Here is a 26143-nt window from a genome sequence, read left to right as displayed (position 1 = left end):
GGGAAGTGCCTAAAAATCAAGTCATAAGAGTTTGTATCCATGAGGTTCACCACGCTGATTTTCCACAGGAGCTGCTATCTTTCATTAAGTGACAGGAATTCTGGTTTCCTCTTGAGCAATGTGTTGCATTTCTGCATCCGCTCCTTTGTGTCTGCTGCAGGGTGAATGGCAGTGGACCGCAGAGGCTGCTGGCTCTTCAGCAGTGTGAAGAAATGCAAGGGATGAGGAGCTTGCTCTTGGAGTGTGAGCTTTGAAGGAATCAGAGGCTTATTCCTTCTGTGAAACACTAGCTTCCTACATCTTAGGAACGCTTACCTGTGAGCATCATAAAGTGATGGCCCAGCACTGAAAATGCTGCTGAGTCAGTGTGACCTGCAAGGAGAGCTAAAACTCTAATCTGGTCCCAGTATTTGTAGACTTTCACTCTGTAAGAATCTGTCTAGCAACTGACGTCACAACGTATTGTACATGGGCAGGCACCCTGTCTGTTCAGAACAGCATTAAAGACTGGTGAGATTCCACGTTTCAACCGTCCAGACTTCGTTGGATCCAAGAGTCCTTTGCAAAATCACAGTGTTAAATAGTATGAATCCAATTTAAGGAAAAAAAGAATTGTAGCGGTAGAAAGTCTTCCTTTGAACTAGGAAGTGTTTTATTTTTCAGTAGAATTACAACTGTAGAGCTCAAGTACTTCGGCTAGGAGTGCAGGGTGATGTGCGGCATGCTCTGAATATCTGATTTCGGCAGCTTCGTTTCAGCCAAAATCCCACACCTGCTGCCTGGTTCTGCGTCCACGGTGTCTGACTGAAAGAAACAGTAAACATAAGGGCTTAAGGTGCCTGAACCAGGCCCAAGTTTTCTCTCAAATCTGTCAGGTATTTGCCCTTCCTACCTGCCTGTGGCTTAGTTTTCGCAGCTCTGCAGAGCTTGTCCTTACAGTTCTTATGATAAGGGATTTTCCAGGGCTGGGAGGAATTGTTTCATCTACTTCTGTAACACTGCATCTTCCTAACTTATGTGTCAGAAAGTGACTGCTTTCTGGACAAGTCGACCATTACAGTTAAGCATTTGATTTGTGCTATTGTTTGTTTTACTTGTGGGTTATTTGAGCATAATGTTATATTTAAATACTGCTCCTAATTTATCAAGGAGAAAAGTGAGAGGAGTCATCCTGTTTGGATTTTACTTTTCAATTACTATTTTTTAACTTGAGAACCAGTGGAAAGGGAAAGGAAACATGTATATAAGACTTCTATTACTGGTTTATCAAAGAACAGAAAGGAAATAATCATGGTATGATAGAGAACTTATCTCATTTTTATAAATAAATCGATCCTTAGCTACAATTACTGACCTTCAGTGGAAAAGCACTAACTATTCTGACCTCTTGCACAACAGGATCCTCCCAGTGGGTTTTGAAATACAGTATTTGTTTTCATAGTAGCTATGATTTCTTCTAGTTTTGACATGAATTATCTTGCAGTTCTTTTGCAAAGAGCTATCTTTTCTCTTGGGAGGCATATGACAAAAATGTTTTGTTCTCTATTGATGAGTGCTGCCTCATAATGTAGGGGAAGGAGAATAATGTCCCTAAAAACAGTCTTGCAATTGCACAATTTTAGCTGCAATTCTATGATTTTTCGCAGAATACTACCCTAAAGTACTAGTCTGTGAAACTTACCTTCATCTAAGATATCAGTTAATTCCTCAAACTTTATTTAGATGAAAACAGCAGCTTTATTTCTGTTCTTGGAGATACTCATTATACTCTGTAATCTTTACAACTACAGAGGCTTTATTCAGTTGGTAGTGTGACTTCTTTCTTGGAAGTGGCTGCGTGAGTCTTGTTCATACGTGGCACAGGTGCTTATAACTATGATCTTTTGGGGTAATTACCTCTAACTTCAGGTTTAAGAAAGAGAAATTGTGGATACAGTGAGTTGTAACTACTTAATTCCGTACACAGTAGATGATTCTGTTCGTTCTGGAGAGAGCAGGTACTCTAAGATCCCGCTCAGATTTATCTTGGTAGCAGTTATTCTTCTGTTGTGGATGGTATCATTTAAAGTTGAACATGGGTCTAGGTATTTGTCGTGGTTTAACCCCGGTCAGCAACTCAGCACCACGCAGCCGTTTCCCCCTCGTCCTCCCAGTGGGGTGAGGAGGAGGAAAGCAAAGGAAAAAAAGTAAAACTCGTGGGTTGAGATAAGAAAAGTTTAATAACTAAAGTAAAATATAATACTAACAATAGTAATAATGAAATATAATAATAATAGTAATGAAAAGGAATACAACAAAAAAAAAGGAAGGGGGGGGAGAGGGAAAAAAACCAGTGATGCACAATGCGATTGCTCACCACCCGCTGACCGATGCCCAGTTAGTTCCCGAACCGCGATCCGTGCCTCCCGGCCAACTCCCCCCAGTTTATATACTGGGCATGAGGTTCCATGGTATGGAATAGCCCTTTGGCTAGTTGGGGTCAGCTGCCCCGGCCATGCTCCCTCCCAGCTTCTTGCACACCTGCTTGCTGGCAGAGCATGGGAAACTGAAAAGTCCTTGGCTTAAGATAAGCGCTGCTTAGCCACAACTAAAACATCAGAGTGTTATCAACATCATTCTCACACTAAATCCAAAACCCAGCACTGTACCAGCTACTAAGAAGAGAGTTAACTCTGTCCCAGCCGAAACCAGGACAGTATTAAACACAGATATAAGCAGTTGCACACTGAGGTGATAGAACCTTAAAAAATGCCAGAGATGGACAGTGCTGCTATCATGACTAGAAGACCATTTTCTGTTATGGAGTTATACCTTAAATATTTCATGTTTAAATAGTTTAAAAGGTTCAGAAAAGTTCTTCTAAATCATATAGCGCAATTTGGGATCTTTTTGCAAGTTTACGGTTGTTTTACTATCCCCTAGAGAAATGCTGGCAATAGCTTCATTTGCTGTCTGGAGCAAATTTACAATTTGCTGTCCTTTCTCTTGGCCCTTTATGGAGTCTTCCAAATATAAGTGCTCAGATCTGTTAGATACAATCTTGCTGATAAGAGTGTGAAAACTTGGAGAGGCAATGTTCATTTTGCACTTTGGTGCAATTTTCGGTAACCTTTTTAACACCTTCTCTCTGTTTGCACTTGTTTTGCAAGTAATTAATTTGCAGTTCTTGATGCAGGCATTTGGTATTTTGGACTAGTCCACTTACTGTCTCTGTAGAACCTGAGCTTGCTGGAAGTTAGGATTGGCAGATGGTGCATGGAGGATTGCATTTGTTTTTGAAGTTATACTTGTGGATTGTGAAGAGTAAGTATTTCCAATTTATTTTTAAAGATCAAACAATGAAGCTTCCTTCATTGGCTATGGAAGACTGCTTTGCAGGTGGATTTCATCACGCAAAGGCTCTTCATGATTATCAGATTTTTTTTCCTTCTTGGAAATTTCATCTCCACATTCAGTTAGCATGGTATCATTCTCACTCTAATTTCCAACATATTTGAATCCTTACACTTCAGTAGACAAAAACAAAACATAAAAAGAATAAACGTGCTCCCTTTGCAAGTCTCAATGTGCTCTGACTTATAATTAATGCTATAACAGAAATTTGGGTAGTAGTTACCTGTTTTCTTTTGTTCCTTGATATTCTTATCAAGCAATATTTGCTGTAATTACCATCATTGTTTTCAGGTGGCTTAAAGTAAATGGAAAGAAATTATTTAGCAATGTTGAGCATCCTTACTTAAGTTTTATTTATTTTAATGATTGTTTAAATCTTGGTCTGCCAAAAAATCTAGCAAGCTCTGATGTTGGTCTGAGTGATATTGGCTACTGACTACAGAACGCTAGTCTGGCAAAACATGAAATAATATTCCTCACTTTGCATGTCAGGAGCTGGATATTGACATCCCTCCCCCTTCCCCTCCCCTCCCCCCCCCCCTTTTTTTTTCTTTTTAATGAGTTCTTGTACTTTGGGGTTTGGCAGTGAAGAGCTATTCCAGTCTGCTGTGTTGCTGCTCTGGTTCATCTCTCACTTGTGTTTGTGTGGGCTGGTATAGTCACTTTACACTATTTGCTTCGCAGTCTGGGCTATTTCACGCTACTAGTCATTCCAGTTCAGCTACATAGAGCTTGAAAGCACTACTTCCTTAAGCTTACAGCTCAGAATAAATAATCACATCTTATGTGTTTAAACTAGCTGTCCCAAAATATGATATGGCTTCTTTTCAAACGTTTGTTCATGTATACCCATGTGCTTTGCGTGCACAAGATGAGATTTGCTTAAAGGAGCAGTTTCATGGGTCTTACTTGTATATACCTAAGAAAACCATTGTGTTATTCTAATGGGAAGCAATTTTAGTGATTGGTTTTGTAATTTCAGAAATAGTGGTGGACCTTTTCTTTGCTGTTTCCTCAACTAGGAATAGATTTAGATTTTATTTGGGGCCAACAAGTTTTTGCAGATCTCTAGCTGACCATGCAGTGAACCAGACTGCTGAGAACCTCAGTGAAGTTATATTTGGCAACGTGGAGATAACTACTTGCCCAAGGCGAGTTCAGACCATGTAAGTACTTGCTTTATCCTTGTCAAAAAAGAACCTACATGAACATATTGGATCCTGTTTAACTCGGGACATTCCATTGTCTCACTGAGCAATGTCCCTTTGACAGTGCAATACTGATATAAAATTAAACAAAAATTATAAAATTAAGCTTTTTACTACCCTCTCTGTGTGCAGGCCTCTAGGTTGGGCACTTGTCTATGTAGGGTGGTCTTTGAGTCAGTTATTTGATCACAGCTTCCTGGGCAGGACACAGATCACCAAGTCAGCAAAACCCGGCCTTGAAAAATGGTTGAGTTCTCAGTAGTACTGTGGTTCTTCACAGACACGTTGTCTCTATAGATCTTGTTTTACCCATATATTAGCATACTGATTTTTAATGCTGGTAACTGATGGTTAACATGTGACTTTAAGAGACATTTTGAGCTTTAAGGGAAAAACTGCCTCTTCATCTTTGGCTATTGCTTGCATTTGCTGCTGTGTTTGTTCTTTTCTAGTTTGTTGCTGACTGAAATGTATATGTTTATTGAGTTTTGCCTTGTGTGCCACCTCACTGTATGCATTGGTTTTTGTTGGTTTTTTGTTGATCATGTTAAACAGCACTGGCCCAATTACAGTTTCTTTAAGGTACTCCACTGCTAGTATTTTACTATTCTGGAAAAAGATAATGTGGCTGTTTAAAAAACAAACAAAACCAAAGCAAAACTCAAACCAAAACCAAACAAAAAAACCCCCACCATTTTCTGATTCATAAGAAAGTTTTAGTTCTTCTACCATTCATACTATAGACTCAGGGATTTCAGAAAATCAGTGGATTCTCCCATTTGCACTGGTTTGCTGACATGTAAAAATAAAGAAAATAAAATATAGAAATATAACATGCTTAAGAAATGCTGTTTTCCTCTACTGAAATTACAGTAAAGATGACATTAAATTATTTGGTTTGGACATTGAGCCGTTTCTGCGATAAGTAGAGCATACTGCTGTTGGCCTCTGAAATGTCTGACAAACAGCTGGGGCTGTCCAGAGGGACTCTGTCCATCCCTCCAGGTTTGAAGGCACGGAGCTCATGCTTTCTAATTACACTGTAATATAAAGGAGACTTCACACTTTTCCCTGGGTCCCTGAAAATTTTTACCTCTGTTGTGTTGTGCAAGTGATATGATGTGACTGTGACCTGTGGATCCAGGCAATGTGGCTTTGCGGTGCTTCATCTGAGCTCACAGTCTACCCAGCAGCTGCATCATATCCTGCCACCTGGTTGAGCAGTCATCAGAGAGAAAATGGTGCCATCAGGTTGAACTGTGCATGAATCTAACAATGCAGATAACTGCAGGGTGGGAGGAGTAGGTGGTCTGCCCTGTTGTTTCATAGCACTGTTGGTTGAAACCTTAATAATTGGCTTGATTATTTTTACTACTGGCATTTGTTTCTGACGGTTTGTAACCATCCTAGTGATGATATATCAGCCCAGGTACAAAGTATATTCACCATATCTTTTGCTACAAGTATAATGAAGGAACCTATTTCACTGACTCATCTGAAAAATAGAAACAACTTTCTGAAGCAAGTAGTGTGCAGAACTTGTGCAGGACTGATTGAGGAATTCAGATCCTAGTGAGTTAAAATGCTGTAGCTTCAACAGGCTGTATATTAACATGTCGTAAAACACCGTCACTTGAAGTAGTCAGTTGTGCTCTATAGAATTCTGATTGTGAGAAAGAAATGCCTTGCTTCTTCCAGGATTGTCTTGGCTTCAGAAAACATTAATGCACTAAATACTTTGTAACAACAACTTTTGAAAATAGTATTATGTGGACAAAAGTAAATGTTTTGTTTGTGTTGCTAGCAACCACTTTAGTCTAACATTTTTATCTGTTAACCATATTTTTTTTGTGGATGAGAATTTATAGGATTCCAGGGAAAGTATTTTCTAATTGAATCCAATCCAATTTTTGATCTCAGTAAAAACTTCCTTTATGAAAAGACACGTATTATAGTTGCATCTATTTTAAGAATTAGGTTGTTTGTAGATAACATTTTTTTGTCTTTATATATATCTATGTACATATATATAAAAATAGATTTGGTGGATTTGAATTTTCAGAAAAACATTAATTTTTATTTGATCTTTATTAGATTTAATATGAGTTTCTTGAATGCAAAACTTTTGATGCCTTTTATCATTATAATAATCCATAAGGAAAAAGTATTTGCTAGAGTTCAGTTTGTAGTGCCAATGAATGGATCTGACATATCAGCTTAGTGATTGCCTTGAATCAGTGTATGAAATGACATTTGATCAGTCAGAAATGATCTGTGATGAGTCAGTGCTCTGAAATGACCTTTATCTATGGAATAAAAATGCCATATTTTAGTTATTCTTACATGGTAGAATGTGTAACACGATATTTTTAGCAGTAGTACTTAGTCTTAAATCCTCCTCTATTATAATGAGTCTGGGTCGCGCCAGACTTAAGAAGGGAAACCTTAATTTCATGCCCAGAGCATAAACAAGACATAAACAAGATTATAGTAAATTCCCTTTTGTTCTGACTGTAGGGCAACCTCTGAGAAATAAACTGTCCTTTTTTCTGTGTAATAATTTGTTCCTTTAAGGAGCCCAGGAGCAAAGCAATGTATATGTAGTAAGAAGAGTTGAATGCTAGCATCCTGAAATGTAGTGATGCTATAGAATCATAGAATCATTTAGGTTGGAAAAGACCCTTAAGATCATCGAGTCCAACCTAACACTGCCAAGTCCACCACTAAACCATGTCCCTAAGCACCACATCTACATGTCTTTTAAATACCTCCAGGGATGGTGACTCAAGCACTTCCCTGGGCAGCCTGTTCCAATGCTTGATAACCCTTTCAGTGAAGAAATTTTTCCCAATATCCAATCTAAACCTCCCCTGGCACAACTTCAGGCCATTTCCTCTTGTCCTATCGCTTGCTACTTGGGAGAAGGGACCAACACCCACCTCGCTACAACCTCCTTTCAGGTAGCTGCAGAGAGCAATAAGGTCTCCCCTCAGCCTCCTTTTCTCCAGGCTCAACAACCCCAGTTCTCTCAGCGGCTCCTCATAAGACTTGTGCTCTGGACCCTTCACCAGCTTCATTGCTCTTCTTCGGACATGCTCCAGCACCTCAATGTCCGTAGATCCTCCTTGAAGGCCAAAAACATATTGTGAGCTGCTACTTAGCCTGGACAACATGAAATACAGTATTTTCCCAAGTCATTCCTATACCTAAGTATTAGGTGTTGAACTGCTACTGGCCTGCTACTGCTACTGGCTCTGTAACTGCTACTAGAGCAGTTACAGAGAATGACTTTTAATAATGTCATTTTAATTCCTTAACTTCCCAAGTCATCTGCAGCTGCTGTTTCATTACATCCTCTGTTTAGATGCATATATCCAAAGGAAATTGGGTAGAAGGCTGGGAATTTTGTGCTGGGAGTTGTAGTTCTGAATGGAGTCACGCCATGGTTCCTGCAGACGTTTTGAGAAAAATGGCTTAAAGGATGATACATGTCCCATCTGTTTGGGGTTAAAGATGTGCTGCTGCTGCTACTGAACCTGTAAATGGTTCAAGCTTGAACTGTCTTCCTTGCATTATAATTTCATGCGAGAGTTGGGTTTGCTTGGTGGGTCCTTGTTAGGATAGTACCGTCTGGCACTGTGGTCACAAACACATTACTGTCGTTGGAGGGAGTATTCTTATGACAAAAGAAGGGAAAAAAATCGCACACCCCATCCTCCAACAAAGTGACAATCTCTGTAACTGTAAAAATTTATGTCCTACTATTACTAGAGCATTTTAGGTCCATATAGTCTAGAACAAGTTTTGATTGTCAAATTTCTGTATCTCTGACAGTGTTTTACGAGGAAATACAAGCGAATACTCCTTGATTTTTTTAAATACTCCTTTGATTTCTTTTTGTTTTAATGCTTATATAAAATAAAGATGTCCTGAAGGCAGTTACAACAATGTAGATTCCTGCTTGAAGGCAGAAGAGTTTTTTGTTGAGAAGGGCTAGAAGGCCTTAGCTTCTGTGTGTAGGATCTCACTCTGTGCATATCTGTGGAGTAATTTAAGTCTTAAAGGAGATTGGGGAAGTCTCTGGCAGGTGATGAAATCAAACAGTAAGAAAAGGGACGTAAGTGTAGACAGATACAACTCAGTAAAGTTTATTTCACATGTATTGCATTCCTGAGTATGAGCTGGTGCTTCTTTCTTTCTACATGAAAATAGGAGTTTGGCTTTTTTTTTGTTTGTTTCTTTTAGACTCTTGGATGGAAAAAAATATGGTATTCATATCTTGATAATTTATAGAAGTGTTTATGTCCTTCTATGTACTTAACACTGCTTGGAATTTTGGCTTTACTGGAGATTTGTCATATTCAGTACATATATCTTGTGATGCATTGAGTATTTCTATGTTTGTGGGTGCGGCACAGTGTATGCAGATGTTCACCACATAGCTCAGATAGGTGAGTTTAGTACTATAGAGGAAAACCTTCAATCTCTTGTTTTCTTGAATGGGGTAAAATAACTCCATTCAATGAAGTTTTTATTAAGTAGTCAGATATTTGAATCTTAAAGGTTTTGGTAAGTAGCTGTCAATGTCCTGAAAGGATGTTGTAAACAAAGGGTAAAAAACCACCCTGAAAACAGTCAATGGTTGTTCTAAATGAATCCTGTGTTATTACTCACACTGGAAAATTGTTTGTAGTACTTAGTTGAGAACACTTTTATATTTTGCCTTGGTCTAGGCATTATCTCATGCTTATTCACGTGGTTATACATTTACTTTCCAAGCAAAAAAATCATGTGCAATCGTTGAGCTGTTAACCGTCAGAGTACAGCATATTCAGGGGGAGTCAGACTTAAATTACTGCAAAATGTTGGCATGTTAGTTCCAAGGGTGTATTCAAGAACTTTATAGTTTCCATTACTTCCCAAACCTAAAGGTCAATGTTTGAAGGGAAGTAGCTCCCAAGATGAGTTGTCTTCATATCTGACAGTTATTACTCCAAACCTTTCAGTTACATTTTATTAAAGTTTTTAAAGAAAGTTGCAGTCTGGGTTTCACATATAGGAATATGATCAGTTGACAGGTAGTTTTAAAATACTCCCATTATGCAGCAGCTAACACATAATGTGGTGGTGTTTTTTTAATCTTGGAAGTATTAATAATTCATGTTTTGTTACCTTGGAACTTTTACTGACAGTAATATCACAAGCACTCCTGCAAACCTTGCTTTTATTTTGGAGGTTTTTGTTAAAAGCACATTTATCTGGATCTACCTTTCATAACATTTGTAGAAACTTTTCTGGAGGTTATCGAAAGGGCTGCATGGGTTTGTTTTCAGTGTTACATGTTCGTGCTATGTGTATTTTGTGATTGACTGTCCAGAAAAAGAGCTTCACACTCCTGCTTAAAGATTTCCCTTAAATGAGCTTTGTTCTGGAATAATTTTTGAGTTGGAAACCTGAACATAAATGCAACATATTTGACAAAAAATGCTAGCAGATTAAATTAAAAATCCTTGGCAGGCATCCTTTCATACTTTTGGGAGACTCAAGCCTCAAACACAAGTAAGTTGCTATGTGATAAGTTTGTGTGTCAGTAGATTTATGGTAATGACCCATGTTCTGTTCTTAGCCTGTAGGAAATGCATTCTGATTTAAGCTATCTTATTAGGCTTTCCCTCTGAAATCTAAATTAACATAGTTCTGAACTGTTCCTGTATTTAAGCCCTGAGACCTGAATCCAGATGTTATATCTAGAGTCTATTGTATTATTGCCACACTATAAGTTACATGAAAAACAAGGAAGAAAACAAGTTTAGATCTCCAAGTAAAGCTCGTTCCCTAATTCATTTAGGGCAGTTTTTAATATAATAAAATGTGCAAGTGTTTTACCCTGCTTCCTAAGGAAACAAAGCTTATGTGATCATGCTGTGTGCCTCTGCTGACTGCCAGTCTCTTACCTCCTTCCCCTTCCCCCCAGTAACTTTTGAAACTACTGGCCAATTTCAAACAGATTTGACAGGAGTAAAGGTCTCAAAGATATCAGGTTCCTAGTAGTTTCATGGAAATAGGTGGCTGGATGGAGAAGAGAGACCCTATTCATATGTCTGCTTTGGAAAAAACTGTGGAATGAGATCAACTGTATTATTAGACACTAGCAAATTCTCATGGGAAAGAGAAGTTATGAATGCACTAAATAAGGGAAAATCTTTGACTGGATTTCTCACCTTCTTAGACATTAGGGGATCCAGCACAAGAGTCATAAGCATAGGAAACCAGCCTTCAGTAGTTCCGTTGCTCACAAACCTGCTTGCTACTCAGTGAGGTAGGAAAGTATCTGATTATTCCTGGAGCCATTGAATTAATGAGGAAAAAGATGAAAAAAAATCTTTTAAAGATGTCCTGCTTCAGTTGTCTTTGTAAACTCACTTCAGAGGCAGACTGGTAGCACAGAGTTGAATGGACAGTACTGCCTGAAGTGTAGAAGGGAACGATAAAAGAGAAGTATAAAAGAAGAAGTGCTTGGATGTATGCATAAAATGCAAACCTGCCAGTTTTTGCATGGTGAAGCAGTAATTTCATCCCAAATTCAGCAAACTGCTGGAATTGCTTGTTCTTTACATAATCATGACTCTGTTAGCACTGTTTGTGGAACTACAATGTATAGTTGCCCGTTCCATATTTATTATTCTAATAAGTAACTAGTGCACCTCATCTTTCTGGAGCTTTGCCTTTGGCCTTTTTACTCCACTTGCTCAGATTTTTTTAGTGAAGTGGAACACTGTATCTATTACCATTGGGAAAGAATTGGAATAAATACCTAATATTACAGGTGCTGAGTATTACTGCTGCAGTGCATTTTAGTATTCAGTGTATTTCTAATTTTAAGGGATTCAGTTGCACAGTGATCAAGAAAATTGAGGGGAAAATTAGTAGCAGCTTTCTGTAGCTTAGCACATTGAAAGATAAACATTGCTTTAGGGCAAATACTCTGCAGCTTTACTCAGTTCATGCCTTTTTTGAAATGTATCTCATTTTTTACAAAAATATGATTTGGTTCCTGTTGATATATATGGATTTAAGGTTGGAGGAGGAAGTACTCTCATGAGCAACAGTTTTTAGAGTAAGTTTGGGAAAATGATTACAGAGCACTTTAGGGTAGTTAATCATAGCCTGGATAGATCTTGACCAGACCATATCATAGCTGTCAAAATTCAGTAGCTGAAGACCATTTCAGCCTGGGTGGGATTAAGCTTCACAGAAGTAGCTGATTGTATAGATATGTGAAACGTGATGTTTCTGAGGAGTGTAAAGATTAAACAAGGAAGTTTTCCAAAGGCTTTAAAGACAGACATATAATGCCATTCATGAAAGAAATCAATTAGTTTCTTGCTCATTAGGTGTCTTCCCAGCACTCACACAGCTACTTTTACCTATCTACATGGCTCACTTTTTTCTTCTTTTTTTTTTTTAAAAGGGGGTATTTAAGTCCCATCTGATGTGCTTATTATTTTCATTTACCATTTCTTATTCCAAAACTATCTGAAGAACCAGGCCTCCTGAAATATAGATAATCCCCATATCCTGGTGATTCTTACAGGATAAATGTTGCAAGGTGAAAGAAAGAAATGAGATGTGCAAATAGACTGAATATTGATGATCTGCAAATGTCACATAAGTTCTGTGTCTGTTTTCTGTGTATTTGCATGGTCTACTTAGTCATGGTATATATTCAGAATTACATGTATAGTTCTGGTCATCCACAGTCAAGAAATGCAAATTGAAATTATGAGGAATAGATAACTTAACATGTATGTAGCCAAAGCTACAACATTGAGCTTTAGTTCAACAGAATAAATACTGACAGAGAAAAATAATTATCTATAAATTACCGAGTCTGAACACTGGAGAGGGAGAAGAATGCTATAAGCTAAGGAATAGTGTCTGTCCAAGAGCAAACGGATACAAGTTGGGCATGTGTGCGTTTAGGAGGCAAATGAGAAAAAAAGTCCCAAACAGATTTCCAGCTGGACTAGTGAGATTAAGAAACTCTTTTAAAAACTTTGATTCCTTTATGAGAGGTTTTATGTGACATTGTTTCCTGTGATTGCGAAGAGTTGGCCTTAGTGAGGTCTCAGGAAAAAGATGTTCAGATTTTGGTACAATATCAAGTCTTCAAAGAATTTCCTCCTCTTTCCCCTCAATCCAGTGGGATTTTATGTTGAGAGCTTCTTGCTGGAATGATCTCAAATATGGAGAGTCAAAATGCAGTGCTTCCAAGGACCTTAATGAGTTTCAGGGAAATCCAAGTAGGAGTAAGAAATTTAGACAGCTGAGCAGAGCTGGCTTTTCATGTCACTGTTTTCTCCATCGCAACAACCCGTGCAAGTCCATTAGACCAGATGTGCTGCATCCGAGGGTGCTTAGAGAGATGGCCTTTATGGTCCCTATCAAATTTGAAAGCTAACAGAGATTGAGAGAGGTCCCAAACAACTGGAGAATGGCAAACCTTCCGCCTGTCTTCAGAAAATGCTGGATTGATGCTCAGAGAAACTATAGGTTGGTCAGGCTCACTTTGATTTCTGGGAAAGTCATGGAGCATCTCCTCTCAGAGCGTATTTCTGTGCACATGAAAGAGAAGGTGGTGACTGAGAGCTGTTGGCGTGGATTTACCAAATGTAAATCATGCCAGACCACGCAGACTGTGTCTGCCTCTACCATGCCTTCTGTGATAAAACGACTGGATTTGTACCGGGAGGGAGAGTGGAGGATACCATTTGTCTGGACTGTGGCAAGGCTTTCAGCGCTGTCTCCCACAATTTTGTGTCCAGGTTGGGCTGTTACGGTTTGGATGGGTGGAGAATGAGATGGATAGAAAACTAATTGGATGATGAGACTTAGAGGACAGTGGTTAGTGGGTCGTATGGGCCTGGAGGCTCAAATGGAGAGCAACAGTAGTCTCTCCTGGGACCTGTGCTGTTCCATATCTTTAACAGTAACTTGGAGAAGATGATGGGGTGCACACCCATTGAGTTTCCAGTTGACACCAAACTGGAGTGACCAGTGGATGCCCTCAAGGGCAGGGCTGGCACCCAGAGAGGCCAGACTGGGGGAACGGGCTGACAGGAGCTGCATGAAAGCCAGGGGACAAATACAAAGCCCTGCGCAGGGCCGGGAAAGCCCCTGCAGGGGTATGGGCTGGGGATGGTGGGGCTGGGGAGCAGCTCTGAAGGTAAGGCCCTGGGTCCTGGTGGGCAGTGAGCTGGGTCCAAGCCCTGGCAGCAGTGGAGGCCAACAGTGTCCCAGGCCATATTGCTAAGACCACAATTAGCAGAGTGTGTGAAGGGGCTATCCGTCTTTATTTGGCATTAGTCAGTTTGATACAGCATCTAGTTTTGGGTTCCCAGCACAAGGAGGACACTGATCAGCTGGGATGAATCCATTGGAGGGCTGTCAGGGTGGTCAGGGGCTGGAGCACTTACCCTGTGAGGAGAGGCTGTGGGACCAGGGCTGCTTTAGCCTGGGGAGAAGTTAGCTTCAGGTGTGGGCACCCAGTACCTCCGAGGAAGTTACTGAGAAGACAGAGACAGGCAATTTGCAGTGGTGCGCATTAGGATGAGGGACAGCAGGCATAAATTGAAACCACAGTTTCCAATGGGATATAGTGGAAAAGTTTTTCACTATTAGGCCAGTCAAGTGTTGGGACAGGTTGTCCGGAGAGGTTGTGCTGTCTCAATGCTTGGAGGTTTCCAAGACCTAACTGGATAAAGCCCTGAGCAACCTGGTCTGACTTCTGAGCTGTCCCTGCTTTGGGCAGGAGATTTAATTGGAGACCTCCAGAGCTCTCTCCCAATCAATGACTCTATGAAGAGCTTTCAGGATAAGAATCTGCTTCCAGTCTGGCCCACGCTGCAGTGTACAGCTTGATGAGGGATGGATGGAATAACTTGTAAGTGGCAGAGCCTTCTTGAGCCTTATTTCTGCCTCTTTCCATCAAAAGGGAAACCTGAGACCTCCTTCTGCAGTGTGCCTTGGTCCTTCTTAATCTAGTAAAATACAGTGGCTTCTGCTGCAGACCTGATAGAGCAGTATTCCAGGGACTACTGTGGTTGCCTATGCACCAGTAAATTAAAATTTCCTGGGAACGTTCCCAGGCACAGAGGCCAACTGGTGGGGAACAGTCTATGTCCATGCCATTAAACTCTCTCAGCCTCCAGAAGAGGGTGGCTGCATGCAAACTGCCTCTTGGGAGTGGTCCCTGGGATGCTCCAACTCCTGCAGTGTGCCTGCAGAGTGTTTGGTGAGGTGGTCACTGGCATGGCCCAAGGACACGCGGTGGCCATTCTAGTGCTTAGCTGTATATAATACTAGTGTATTCTAGTACCTGGCGATGTTCCCAATTTCTAGTTAGTTTACTGTACAGATGTAGCCTCCTTGCACTGCAATTGTTAAGGGAGCCACAGTGCCGTGAATGTGTGGGTTTGAGGGTGTGAGAAACAGCAAAGCACTCTCCAAAATATTTGGGAACCCCTGCCATACAAAATAGTGAAACCAGATGGAATTTCATCAGTTGCTGCGGAGCTAATATGATGGCAATTTATGTGGAAGGTTTCTGCAGCATGTAGTAAAAACCTGGGAAAAATAGCAATCACTTATGTCAGCTGTTTTGCTCTAGAATAGATGTAATGCCTTCGTCAAGAAGGAAGATACTTTTTTTTTTTTTTTTTTTTTGAGAATGAAGTAGTACTTTTCTCATAAATAACATTTCAGGAGGGAAAGGCAAGCGTGGAGAAAGGCAGGATTTTTATCTTAAACTTGATTTTTGTAATTGGTGATCGTATTTTTATACTGACTGGTGTAACCGGCAAGATTTCTTGGCTTGCATGGTACGTTGTAATTTTTCTAGCTTCCTAGAGTTTGCTGTTACAAAAGCAACTTCTGCTTTCACATTGTCATCACTGTATTGTGCAAGTCTAGTGTACTCGTTTTATTACCACACCCAGGGATGTCATGGTTACTGTTGAATGATTTCCCTGGAGATAATAGTGGCACAGCTTTAAAAAATCAAGACCACTCACTGATTGACTTAAGAAATAAAAATGGTATAATGCTTTCCAGATTCAAGCTTGTAACAATACTTTCTTTGTATAAGTGTCAGCATCATTCATTTGTAGGTCATATTCTTTAACCCTGTATATGAATTTTCATTAACATTTTCCTCTTTTAAATTCATAGGTATTTTCATAGTGAAAACTTATTTTTATCAAAGTATTGATTCTGTCTTAATTCAGAGTCTGTGCTTATGTGGAGTAGAAGAGGTAGCTGATATTTAACCAGCAGTAGCAAGGCTGATTCTGGAAATCACAGCTTGTCGGTCTTGCAAGAGTTCCAGCTCTCAACTGAGAAAAGAAAGTTGCTGTATCTTACACTGCCTATTGTAATGCAAGCATGTAAGGGACATCTTACTTTTGAATTAATATGACATTCAGTGTTTTCCTGTATGTTATGGTTAATCTCTAACTCTGTGGTAAAGAATTTACTTTCAGTACCAACCATAGGCAAGGTCACCAGTAGGTGACTTCAGGATAGTTTAACTGATAGCTTTTAATATCTTGTCCTAGCAAGATTTTCTAGGTATAAATTTGTGCAAGTGTTGAAAAATAAGTGAATAAAGCATTTGTTTTGGTTTGGCTCTTGAGATTATTAAGATGGCTTTTTGAGTATTGAAAACATATGGTTTCAGACTGTGGGATTTTTATTAATAAAAACCACCCTGATTGTGCCTCCATCCTCCCTAGTTCCCAAAGACCCAGTTGAACTGGCATCAATAGGTAGCATGGAAAGACCAAGCTCTAGTAAGACTGAGCTCTGTCGTAGAAATATTCCTCCCAGCATAGCTCCCTTCTGGTGTAGGAAAGGCCTTGAGAGATGCTCAGGACAGGGCAATGACAAAAGGATCTGTCGTTATATGGGTCTGCAGGGCTTTCCTGCTTCAACGCAGGGGTCACATCTGCTATTACAAACTGCAGGTCTTGATAAAGACAGAGAGGGACTACACAACTGCTCCATGCTGGTGGGCTGCTGTGGAATTTTTTTCCCCTCTCAGATTCTTCATTAATATTTCCCTGGTGAAAAGACATTTGCTTAGACAATACCTTGCAGGAGGCAGCATCTATCTGCAGGGATGTAGATGTTACTAACTATGCTAACCCAGCTGATTGTTAACACAGTTTGAAATACTATGATTAGAAGCAGAGTGCAAGGATCGCAGAGTCCTACTCCAAAGGTGTAGGAAAAGTGGATGATCAGTGAGGTGAGTTAGAAATGATTCTGTTACAGGCTGTAGGTTGACTCGTACAGTTAAAACTCCATCAATTAGTTCACACACCAGGAATATTTTCATTTCAGAATCAGACCTAAGTATCTGTAAGTGTACTCTCTGTAAAAAATTATTTGTTAAATCCTTTTCAAAATAGAGAAGGAAAAAGCAAAATATTATAGGTTAGGATTTAAGTATATAATATAAACAGAGAGCGAGAGCCACTATGTAGCTGCTATAGCCTGCCAGGACAAGAAAGGACAAAATCTGTCTGTCTAAATAAATATTTTTTTCTGACTTATGGAAGTACGGAATTCCTTAAATGTATTTTGGATAACAAATACTATTAGAAAGGATTGTCAGGATACTTAAGTAATACAGAGCGAAATCATGGCCAGCAATGCAGATGCAATGAGAGTTTCCAGCATGAATGTTTTTTTTTTTTCTTGTGGACTAGGATGTCATAATGAAAAGTTGTTGTATTTGGAAATTAGCTCACTGTTAGTATCTAGCTGCAGATTCTGCCTCAGAAGAGAGAGCGTGGCTTCTCCTTTCAGTGTATAACCTTTCATACTTATTGCCTTAGATATGATAACTCATTTTTAGTGGAAAGTAGTAATGCAAAGATTATATAGCATATATATATTTTAATGCAAAATTAAACCCCACCATCTCTATAGAATAAAGTAATTTTCATGTAGTTTTAAAAGTTTCCATGAAAAAACATGTTGGCTCATATTTTAATGACTTTTGTTTCCTATGTGAAGCATCTTCCTGTAAACATCAGTAACTAGAAGAAAAATTACTTGAGAAGCTTTTCAGTTTACTTCCAAAATATTTTCTGTCTTATAGTTGAGATCACTTCTTTCTTCATTCTGTAGAAGACAAACAGTGGGCAGGGTGGGAGGTGATGGGAAAATGACAATTTTGTCTAAGCTTCTAATTCTTGTTTTTATGTCTAAGCTTAAAATACTAGTTTAATGGATAAATGCTGAGTGTGATTTCTGATTAAGGGACCACAACTTTCTAAATGATTTTGGATTAATCTTCATGTGTCTTTAAAAACAACAATTAAAAAAAAAATGCAACAAACAATAAAACAGATATTGAAGGGGAGCAGTAGATCAGTCACAGTCAGTCTGTTGTCCACTGGGACCTCTAGCAGATCTGCTCATTCTCTGTATAAATGAAGTGTTTAGTGCTTCACTTTTTTACATAATGTTTTCTTGAATGATCTGAAAGAGGAATTAGAAAGCACATTAATTACATTTGCAGATGATATGAAGCTAGAGAGCTACAGCAGCTGGAAGAATGGCAAGAAATATAAATTGATCTAGAGAGCAGCAATGTGCAGGAATTTACAAAATGAGGCTCACCTTGGAAACATGATCCAAATCATAGACATGTTATATGTAAAATTAGCTTAGTGAAGTGTTAGTGTTGAGCTTTCACTCATGCAGTAAGCAAGATCTATTTATCTTGATATCCCACCCAGTTAACTGTTTCTTATGGTATCCTGATTTTTAACCACTTCTGTTGAATCTTCCTAGAATTGTTGCCAGTTTCACTACTGTGGTTTTGGCGATGAAGCACAAATAACCGGACTATTTCTTGGTTTAGTTGCAAGCAAAAACTAAGCAATATGTGGAAAAACTAATGTCTCCTTTTTTATGATCCCCCCCCCCCCCCCCCAAACATTGAATTTTAATAGAATTCTGTCTTAATCAGTGCTGCAAATTACATGTCTGTCCCAAATTCAGAATCCTTGGATCTAAAATTGTGCTATTTTGTGCATTTGCTCCTTTACCAGTTTGCTTTCCAATTTGGGATGCCAGCAGGACTCAGCAAAACTGTTCTGAGATTTCATTTTCTTTACATTGTTTTACGAATGGCTTGTGCTTTGCCTTGATGCTTTGGAAATGAAATGAATCTGGCTGCCTTTATGGCTTATCAGTCTCTCAGCACTGGGCTCTTTACAGGGGCGAATGCCAATCAGTTGTAATTTGCTCAGATAACAATGTTACTATTGTTAGTGCTAACATTTCTGTTTGTTAAATAGGCAGTGTAATAGCTCATCGTAACAAATAATTTCATGTTGAAGAAACAGCCTAAGAAGGCTTTTTGGTACACTTTGCATAACATCCTGTGTGAAGGAAGCAAAACAAAACCACATATCCAATATCACGTTACTTTTGGCTTAATTAGGGCTGTATCTAAACGTCCCATGTTTTCCTGCACTGAGGTGCTGGAGATAGCTGCAATGTAACCCGGGCAATTAGCTCCTACAACTATCCCAAGTTAAGATTAAATGAGCGGGGGCGGGGGGAGGAAGATACAGAGGAATACTTGTTTTGCAGAAGCTTTATGATTTTTTTTTTTTTTCCCAGTTGATATGTGAGCACCAGCCTAATAAATTTAAGCCTCCTGGTGATGGGCTTGCTTTGCTTTTACCTTTTGTGGGCCTCCTAGAAATGGTCCACAGATCACAGTGTATAAGACACAGAAAGCTGTACAGTGAAGTTTAATGTAAGAAAGTAAGTAATAGTCAATTGCTTTGTATGAACACTGAATTAAAGACTAAATTAAAGACTAACTGTTAGTGCGTTGGACTTTGAAATGAACACCTAAAAAGATGGCCAACCGTTGGCCAATTCATTGTGTCCCTGTAGCAATGTGGCAAATCTGTCCAGCATCTCCTCTCTGTTGGCTCACACGTTAGCAGCGGCTCATCAGGCTGGCATGCATTTCTTGCTCCGCTCTTTGCAGTGTGACGTCTCCCCCTCTCCATTTTGAGAATTCCTCAAAAAAGGTAGCATGCCCAAAAGCCTGGTTTGATTGCTGTACCAGCTTTTATAAAAAGAAGGACATTGGTTTTTCTTACAGATTTTCAGAAATCCTTTTATGGCAGAGGTTGATGAAGATGAGGATGTATTTTGCAGTTTCAAAACTCCACGTTGCGCTAGCAGTATCGATTTATGTAATATGTTTAAGTAAGAGGCTGAACTGGTGTTTGTTTATAATTACAATTGCTTTTGAAATGTCTGCTGTGTGTTTGGCATGATTTTGATTGTGAGTGGGATTAGGCTTTCAGCTGAAATCTATTGTCATTCACTTTAACCTGTTTTAGGATTATTCATATTTTATTCTTTTGTGCTGAGTAAACTGTAATTTGGACAGTGCTTATTTGTGCTGATTAAACGTATTTGCCTATACCTTATCTCAGTTGATTATATTAAAAGCGTAAGACAAAAAGATGTACTCTTCTTGCTATTTCCTCCACAGTGTAAGTAGAAGATTGTGTTGCTATTTATCTGTGCTACTGTGCTTCTCTATCTCTGCGGCTAGTATTCAAGTGTGGCATGAATTCTTTATCCGTATAGTGGGGTGGTGGCTTGCAAGTGATGAAAACCAGTTTCCTTTACGCAAATGTCCATCTTTGTTAATGCTGTCAAACAGCAAGTGTGATATCCAGGGAATACGCGTCACTCTGTGGGTTACTGATAATGTAATCTAATTTCCAAAAATAAATTAAATGCATCTTTTAATCTGTAGCCATCAGATGTATGTAAGCTAAAGGAAAACAACATGTTAGAGACAGTACATGTGAATTTGGAAGAAAGATCAGTGGTTCATTTCAAATGAAACCTTTGGGTTTGCTGCATTTTCTGATAAATTAACCTTGCCGAAGAAGCTCATGATGGTATCGTGTTGTTGCAGAGGCTTCTGCAGATAAAATATCTAAGTTGAAGGACTATTATTTGTTTCAAACAATGCCTTTAAAATCTTTATAAGCAATTTTTACAAGGCGTTTTTCAGCAAAACCTTATGTATAGTAGTAGTAAACTTCACTTTTTAAAAAGTGTTAACAAATGCTACACATTTTGTTCACAAATGTCTTTTATTTAGTTATTTTCCATGCCCTCCCAAGCAGAATGAACTAAAGTGAAGAGAAAAATGAATGAAATAGGATTTCTGATTTTAATGGGTGAGGTGCCACGACACAGACTGAACTCTCCCTAGTATGTACCACTTACATTTATAGTTTTTTAAGATGTTTTTGCCGTGTATTCAAGTTGAAAAGATGAGTAATTTATAGAGAAATGCCACCATATTTATGTCAATCCTTTTGATATTTACAAGATGTGAGAGAGGACCCCTTCTCCTTCCACGTACCCCTCACCAACTCGACGTTTCTGCAGGCATTTCCAATCAAAGCCAAGTCATTTTGATGCCTCTTTCCTGAAAGATCTGCTTCTGCTGTAGTTTAACCTGGCCAAAGTCTGGATTGCGTCATCCAGCCCACTCTGCTTTTCTCTAGATCTGCTCCCTCAACTATTTTTTTGTCAAACGGTGGTGCTTCTAGATGTGGAGAGGCATCACAGAAGCCCCCTATGGCTTCCGGAGGCTCTATCAGCTGCGGAAGTGTACCGTAAGGTAGTTCAGATTCACCATCATCTACCCACTCCAGAGCACTAAAGTCAGGTCCTTCATTTCTGGCTTGCTTCTCTTAAGATAATGCATGCGACCCTTTTCAAGCAGCCTTAATATCTTTCTTCAGTTGCCTCAAACTGTCATGTTGAATACTTTTGTATCTTCATCCAGCTTTGCACGAGTATAGTTTAGCTGATACTGGTTTGTATCTGTGGCTGAGCTATTCCTCCTTTAACATAATAGAAAAAACAGTTTTCTGTTGTTTCTGCTAGACCAGGCAGACCAAATCTGTTCAGACCTCTTGTATATCCTGTATAACATGCCCATTGCTGAAGAAATACAACTATTCATTATAGATCCTATCCTTTAATCTCATTGAATTATTAAGGCTACCTATTTAATTGAAGGACTCCTTTTATTATTAAGAACTTGCTGTCTGAGCCCTGAAGGGAAAAACTTGCAGACTAGTTTTCATCCTTCAGGTGCCTGCAAGCGTTACGGAGAGGCATTTGTAGTGCTACCTTAAATTAAAGGTTATTAATGTTCATTTGTTTTATCAGTAACATTTATGTGGTTGTATTGCTGCTGTGGGTACCAGAATTGGGCACATGGCAAGAACATGTTAGCGATACTGTTAGGTTTTCAGTTCCTGTGGTTCTGCATTACATCAAAAATGCCTTTTATATAAAACCTGTGGTTGCACCTTTATACTACTGACCTCCTCTGATCTGTAGAAGAGCATGTTGTTGCTATATCATGTTACACTTGCTGCGTGGCATCTCTTTTTCTGCCCATTAGAAAGTATGTCAGTGGTTACGTCCTGTGCCTATAGAATGACAGGTGACCATTAAGACACATTCGCTGCATAAATAATTGGCGTGTAGATTATTCCACATGGTCTGCAATTCTTCTTGTGACAAATCTATTTTATCACTTTGAACTGGAGGACTGTAAGGTATTTCTTATGCTTATTAAGTACGTATTCAAGTTTATTGGAGCAAAGTTTTGTGGTCTTTCTAGTACAGATGAAGTAACTCATTCTTTCCTTGTGTCCTAGTTTAGACTTGGATCTCTGAAGCTACAGAAAGTTTCGAGTCCGGCGGAGGTAGTTAGGGAACTGATTGGTTACTGTCTGGACTGCCTGGGAAGACTGCAGGCGAAAAACGAGCATCTGCAAAAAGAAAATGAAAGGCTTTTCAGCAACTGGAGTGATGTGGAGAAGCGGTAAGTTTAAAAGTGCATTCACAGGTGATACTTGAGAAACTCACAAATACTGTCAGTGCAGACTTTACTGATAAGTGCTTTTGAAGTCATATGCAGAAAGGAGAACACAAATTTTTCTTCTCTTGACAAGTGTTTTTGAGCCCAGTTATCTACAGCTCGTGTAGTTGTGGATCTCCTTCCTATGTCAAAGATATAACTGGTATTACGAACTTGGCAATTAAAGCTGGTTTTAGCTTTACAAAGTAGAAAAAAAACCCCACCTCTTTTCTGTAGAATCCTCTCCACTTTCTTCAGGAAGCCTTTTCCTTTCCATTATTTCCTATAATTCTTAGGACTAGCAGTTTAAATTATTTACATTTTTGAGTGGGAAATAAGTTGCCATTGCTTTAATCTGTTTGCCTTGTCAAAGCAGCCAGAATTGGAAAATGAGTGCGTTTTTATAGGAAAAAGTACCCTTATTTTGTGAGAGATTTTTATAATTGCCATTGCATTTATGATCTGAATTGTCTGCCACTGCACTCTGTAGTGAAGTAACCTATGCTTATTTCAGTTAACATAAAACACTTAGCACTTACAAGTCAGAGATTTATCTTGTTTTTCTATACCTTTATCTGAAAAAGCACATTTAGGAAGATTGATGAAAGAATGTAGCTAATTGGCGTTAATTTACCTTGAAAGAGAGAACTAACTTTTGGGAGGAGTTAGTTTTGTTTCCCTCTCATTAAAATGAGTAACAGTTTCTCCTGACAATCTCCCTGACAAGCATATGGCCTTCCTAAGTAGTGTTTTACTGCTTAACATTTTCTTGAACAATAGCGTATTGTATAACCAGTATGCTGTACTGCATTACACGCTAATGTGTATTAGGCATTAGTGCTTGTATCAATTTCCATGGTGGTGTGGCACTTTTAAAGAGTAACCCCAAAGAAAAAAAAAAAATCACAGTTGCCTGACAGCCTTTGCTCTCTGAAGCAGTGTATTCAAGCTTTGAAAGCTGGTGGTTTTCTTTAGTATGTTTGTATTTTGAATAACTGAAACATGATTTTTCAAAATAAATACTGAAAGTTGTATGGTCACCAAGCTTTGGCCATGTCCACTAAATGGAGAATAAAAATAATTTTCATCCAAACAGTGTTAATTTTTTGGTTTGGGTTTGGTTTTGTTTTTTTAATTCTTTTTGCCACAGCTTAGTCTACCCCACTGTCTCTCTTTGCTCTTTTGGCTCCAAATGCTGGACCTAGTGTTGTGAGTTTCTTGGAGCTGAACAAAAGGTTTGCCTGTCTTTTTGTTCAGTAGACAGGATTTCAGGCTTCACATTCTGTATCATTCGCGGTGCTGAGTGGTAAAACATCAAATATAAAGCACGTGATGTCGAGAATTGTGCTCCCTCTTCGCCTGGTGCTAAGGCACATCAGCTCCAGAGTTTCAGCCCCTGCAGTTCCCTTTGCTGAAAATCTCTCTCTTCAGGACCTCCTTAGAATTAAAGCATAGCATGCAGACTTCCAAGAGCTGTGTTTGTTCAGTTTAAGCATGGGCCACTGGATGGAATAATTCAATCATCCCTTTTCCATTTCCCTACTCTTATTTTCTTGACCATCATGAAGGTTTTGTGAGCTCAGCTCAGCAGCTTTGCCCTGTAGCTTTCTCGGGTCTCTGGAGGTGTAAACTTGTTCTGCTTTCTATTTGGTCTGTAAAATGGCAAGCAAGTTTCATTCAGGAGGCTAAATGTACCTAGTGAGCAATCCATAGGCTGAATACGAGCCCCGATCTGCTGCTGGCAGTTGCCTCAATGTACATGAGATAATTCGCTTAGCTGTAAACAGCTCGCTGCTGGCAGCCCTGTGCCAGGTACAGAAATGGCTCCTGCCGCTCCCCTCTGCAGTTCAGGTTCACATAAAGGCGAAAGGCAGGAGCAGGCCAAAAATCCCTGTGAAGAGAAATCCCCTGCATGATCAAATTGTTAATTTACTTATGCACTCTAGTCTAAGCTGTGCAGTGTCTGAGGTGTTGAGAGTGTTTCTAGTTGAAGCTGTAATTCCCTTAATTTTCATTTTCTTGCTTATTGTGATGACCTAAGCATAGGATTTTACCTGGCTGAACATTTCCTTGCTTTTAGGAAATGACCCATACGTAGGTGACATCAGTATGAGAGTTATTGGCTAGCTAGACCATTCAGTACTTGATCTAAAAACATAAAATAAAAATTACTAAGACACTATCTGGCAAGATCTAAGTAGAGAGGCTCTGGAAATTTTCAAAAGACTTATTCTGAAAATGCTGCAAGTGGGTGCCTGGGGGTGTGTGTGTGTCTGCACACCTCAGGGATGGATGAGTTAAAACATCAGAGCAGAATAGCTATTGGTTTTATTTCATATAGATAATTAAGGTGATACATGTAAAGTAATAATAATGTGTCGCAAAATAATTCCTTGGCCAATAACATGCAAATTAAATTTCTGATTTGGGTGTGGTATTTTGTATGAAACATGTAAAATTAGTGTAGACAAGCCAAAAATAGCTGCTAATTTATGTTGTAGTCAACTATAGTGACATTATATTTAAACCACAAACAGCTTATAAAAATGCAGGCTAGGTAGTTTGGTGCTTGAAACTGACTCTTCAGCATTAGCTCATCAAGATTCAGTACCATTGCTAGTGTTGGGGGAAGGGTGAATCTGAAATGTAATAGAGCAGTGCTGTAAGACCAGTAATTATTTTAGAGCACTGAGGGGAAGGATAAATAGCAGAGATGTTGAATTTTTTCTTTCTAGTATTGGAGTGTGGAAAATGTATAAATGCCATTAAATTACATAGTTCACGTTAACCTCTGTGAAGCATGTGTGATTACGTTTAGGCAGCACTTAAGAACTGGACAGTTACCTTATTTTCTCAATTACTAATCGTAACCATTCCTAATACTACCTGCTTTCAGTAGGCTGTGCAAGCTTCTTGATGGTTATCAACTTGGGCGCGTCTGGCACATTAAAAGCATTACACTGACATAACAGAGAGATCTAAGAATATAGAAATTGGAAAGCACGTGCAAATAAGACTTGCACCACTCTAGCCATTAACTTCCATTTATTTTCATTGTACTTGAAAGTTGTCTTTGAGATGAGCAGCTTCTTATTTGGCCTGGGGAGATGGTATTTTAGTGAGACAAATCACATACAGGCACAAGCATGTGACGAATTGCAATTAAAGTTTGTATTTGTAACCGATGAGGTATTGGAATGAAACCCAGCCAGCTTTGCTTAGTGGTCACGTAATTCAGGTAATGCATGCCTGAGTGAATCCTAAAGGCTATGCAGAGTTACAGCCAGAGCCACCCCACACATACATATGTTCTGCATAATTAACGTGTCCCTGTTCCCAAGCAGCAGAGGATTGTTGCTTTTTACTATTCTGTTTTTAAGTATCATCATATGCCATATAATAGTATATTTTAAAGGCTCATAACTTACAAACATAGCATTAATATAATAGTGTTTTCCGCTGATTGAATGTTATGCCAAATTAATGTCGTATCTATGTCTGGAGAATGTATTTATATATGGATTACTTTGAACAACAG

At 39.1% G+C, this 26143-nt stretch overlaps 1 protein-coding gene across 1 annotated transcript in view; it reads left to right on the top strand.

Annotated features, from left to right (window-relative positions):
• The window catches only part of XRCC4 (X-ray repair cross complementing 4), a 168037-nt gene that overhangs the window by 41944 nt on the left and 99950 nt on the right, over window positions 1-26143 (top strand). The window contains exon 3 of the mRNA XM_050913243.1: window positions 22403-22569. Coding sequence (XP_050769200.1) covers window positions 22403-22569 — 167 coding nt within the window. The remainder of the gene's footprint in view (window positions 1-22402; window positions 22570-26143) is intronic.

This window comes from Gymnogyps californianus, chromosome Z (genome assembly GCF_018139145.2).
Source record: "Gymnogyps californianus isolate 813 chromosome Z, ASM1813914v2, whole genome shotgun sequence".
Taxonomy (NCBI): domain Eukaryota; kingdom Metazoa; phylum Chordata; class Aves; order Accipitriformes; family Cathartidae; genus Gymnogyps; species Gymnogyps californianus.
This window is presented reverse-complemented; position numbering and strand designations above follow the sequence as displayed.